We start from the raw sequence: 1963 nt of genomic DNA, 5'->3' as shown, positions 1-1963 counted from the left end.
TGCTATATATGAGCAACATCAACTTGGCTTGAAGCCACTACGCTAGCTAGCAAACTTTCCAATTTGCTGTTTGATATGAAAAGCCAACTTTGGGTAGAGCGCAAATTTGTGATATTTTGCCCTGACGTGACGTATCAGCGTAGATCAAACCGCGCCTGCGACGTTAGTTCAGATACATAAAAAAGAAGCATGCATTGATTTTGAGATTACACGGAATATTTTCACTTTTGTTTTTACATCAGGCAAAATAAAATTGAAACATAAAATCAAATTTATGCTAGAAACACGAAACATGCAGATACTGACGGAAAAAAAAGCCCGGACGGCAAGTACCAATATCAATCTTATGTAATGTGGCCGCCCTAAAAAGTGAGAAAAATATTGGTCAAATGATTTTATTCGGAGCGCATATATTGTGATCAGCGACAGCACTTTACACACAACGCGATTATGAGCGTGAGAGAGGACGTTCCAGAGATCGTGTCCGAATTCCCAGCGCCGCCCAAATTCTTTGAGCTGTATGCAGAAGGCGTGGAGAGCGGTCCATTGCCGCCAGAACCCATGGACCCCACGTACCACATGTTTGGCTCACCTTACAGCACAATGGACGCTGTGCCCGACCTGCTGCTGCAGCAGGGCAGAAAACTCTATATGCCCCCCGGCGAAAATGGCAAAAGTGATGGCAATCCTGTCGACTACAAAGCAGAGATGAAGAAGTAACTTCTGCAATATTAGACTGTTTATGGTTGGAGACTTACCTCATGTCTTATAGAATTAATCGCTCGCTACTAGCCAACTTTGTTGAGCTCGTAGACGTACTCATGAGAAACCCAGCTATGTTCAAGTGGGCTTGCTTCTTTTCGATAAGAAGCTTGAAAGAAAGATTGCTGACAAGTTTTATTTTGCAGTGAAAAATTAGACGACATTGAGCTGCTATTCCTCAATATGCACAATATCATTAATGCCTTTCGGCCACACCAGGCACGTGAGACGGTAATTCAAATGCTAAAAACGCAGGTTCAGGAGAGAAGAAATGCAGCGAGGAACATTCGTTGCATTATCGACGAGTCGAGGCAAGCGGTGGAGCGCGTGCACGGAGAGCTGCACCATTCAACGGACGACTCAAGTTCTGTTGATGAAGCCTTTCCTGCCGGATCCAATGATGAGATTAAGATTGACGATGTGGGCGATCCAGTAGCCATGAGAAATGGAAATGACATAGCTACTGACGTTGCAGTTGTTAAGGCAGCGGTGCTGACTTCTTCCCGGCAAGATCAGGTCGAGGTTTGGAGAGATCATTGTGATGATTTTTGCCAGTGAAATTGACTAACATTTGCTCATTATATTGTCCGGTTACAATGTACAGAAGTCTCGCAAAGCTTGGTGTATGCAAGAACAATTTTTCGCTGCGCTTGAAGCTGCAATAATGTAACCAAAGGCCACAAGAAGTCATTTAGAGCGGTAAATCAAAAAGTAGCGTTATTTTTAAACGCGAGTCCGCGCGTTGTACTTGCAATATATGGAGTATTCACTTTGTTCATGTTAGAAATTAGCAGATAATAAACTGAATTGAAAATGTTTCAGCCCGATACTAAATAGCCTTTCAAAAAGACCTCTATTGCAATCCAATAGTGCATTCATAAAATCAATCAAGTTACGGTCTTCGCGATTTATGTCGCTGACTTCAAAAGCTCACACAGTCCGCTTGGCCTTTGGTGAAACGGGGTGTATCGTTACATGAAATTAACACTTAAAGGTTGTTAATTAATATATAAACTAAAAGGTAGATAATATTTGGAGGATGTTACTTTATATAGTAATGTTTAGAATTCTTATCCATAAATAGGTATAGACCATTATATCTATTAATTCCGGAGACTAATCAGCTGTAGAGGTAATCAAAGAGAGAGTTACAGATAAGATAGAGATAAGAATTCAATTACATGTTTAGTATTAGATTATA

The 1963-nt window shown here is 41.1% G+C and overlaps 1 protein-coding gene across 1 annotated transcript; it reads left to right on the top strand.

The window, feature by feature from the left end:
- The first annotated feature begins 324 nt into the window (after positions 1–324).
- CCR75_004251 (uncharacterized protein) lies at positions 325–1595 on the top strand. Its single transcript, XM_067962338.1, has 3 exons — positions 325–716; positions 909–1284; positions 1367–1595. The coding sequence occupies exons 1-3, from the start codon at positions 451–453 to the stop codon at positions 1430–1432; spliced, it is 708 nt and encodes a 235-aa protein (XP_067817021.1). The 5' UTR covers positions 325–450; the 3' UTR covers positions 1433–1595.
- The last annotated feature ends 368 nt before the right edge of the window (positions 1596–1963 follow it).

This window comes from Bremia lactucae, linkage group LG4 (genome assembly GCF_004359215.1).
Source record: "Bremia lactucae strain SF5 linkage group LG4, whole genome shotgun sequence".
Lineage (NCBI taxonomy): Eukaryota > Oomycota > Peronosporomycetes > Peronosporales > Peronosporaceae > Bremia > Bremia lactucae.
The sequence above is the reverse complement of the archived record's forward strand: the minus strand, read 5'-3'. Positions and strand labels throughout refer to the sequence as shown.

Coding starts and splice junctions, on each gene's coding strand:
- CCR75_004251 (XM_067962338.1), top strand. CDS start 451: ATGAGCGTGAGAGAGGACGTTCCAGAGATCGTGTCCGAATTCCCAGCG. Junction 717..908: donor TACAAAGCAGAGATGAAGAA/GTAACTTCTGCA, acceptor TTTATTTTGCAG/TGAAAAATTAGACGACATTG. Junction 1,285..1,366: donor CCCGGCAAGATCAGGTCGAG/GTTTGGAGAGAT, acceptor TACAATGTACAG/AAGTCTCGCAAAGCTTGGTG.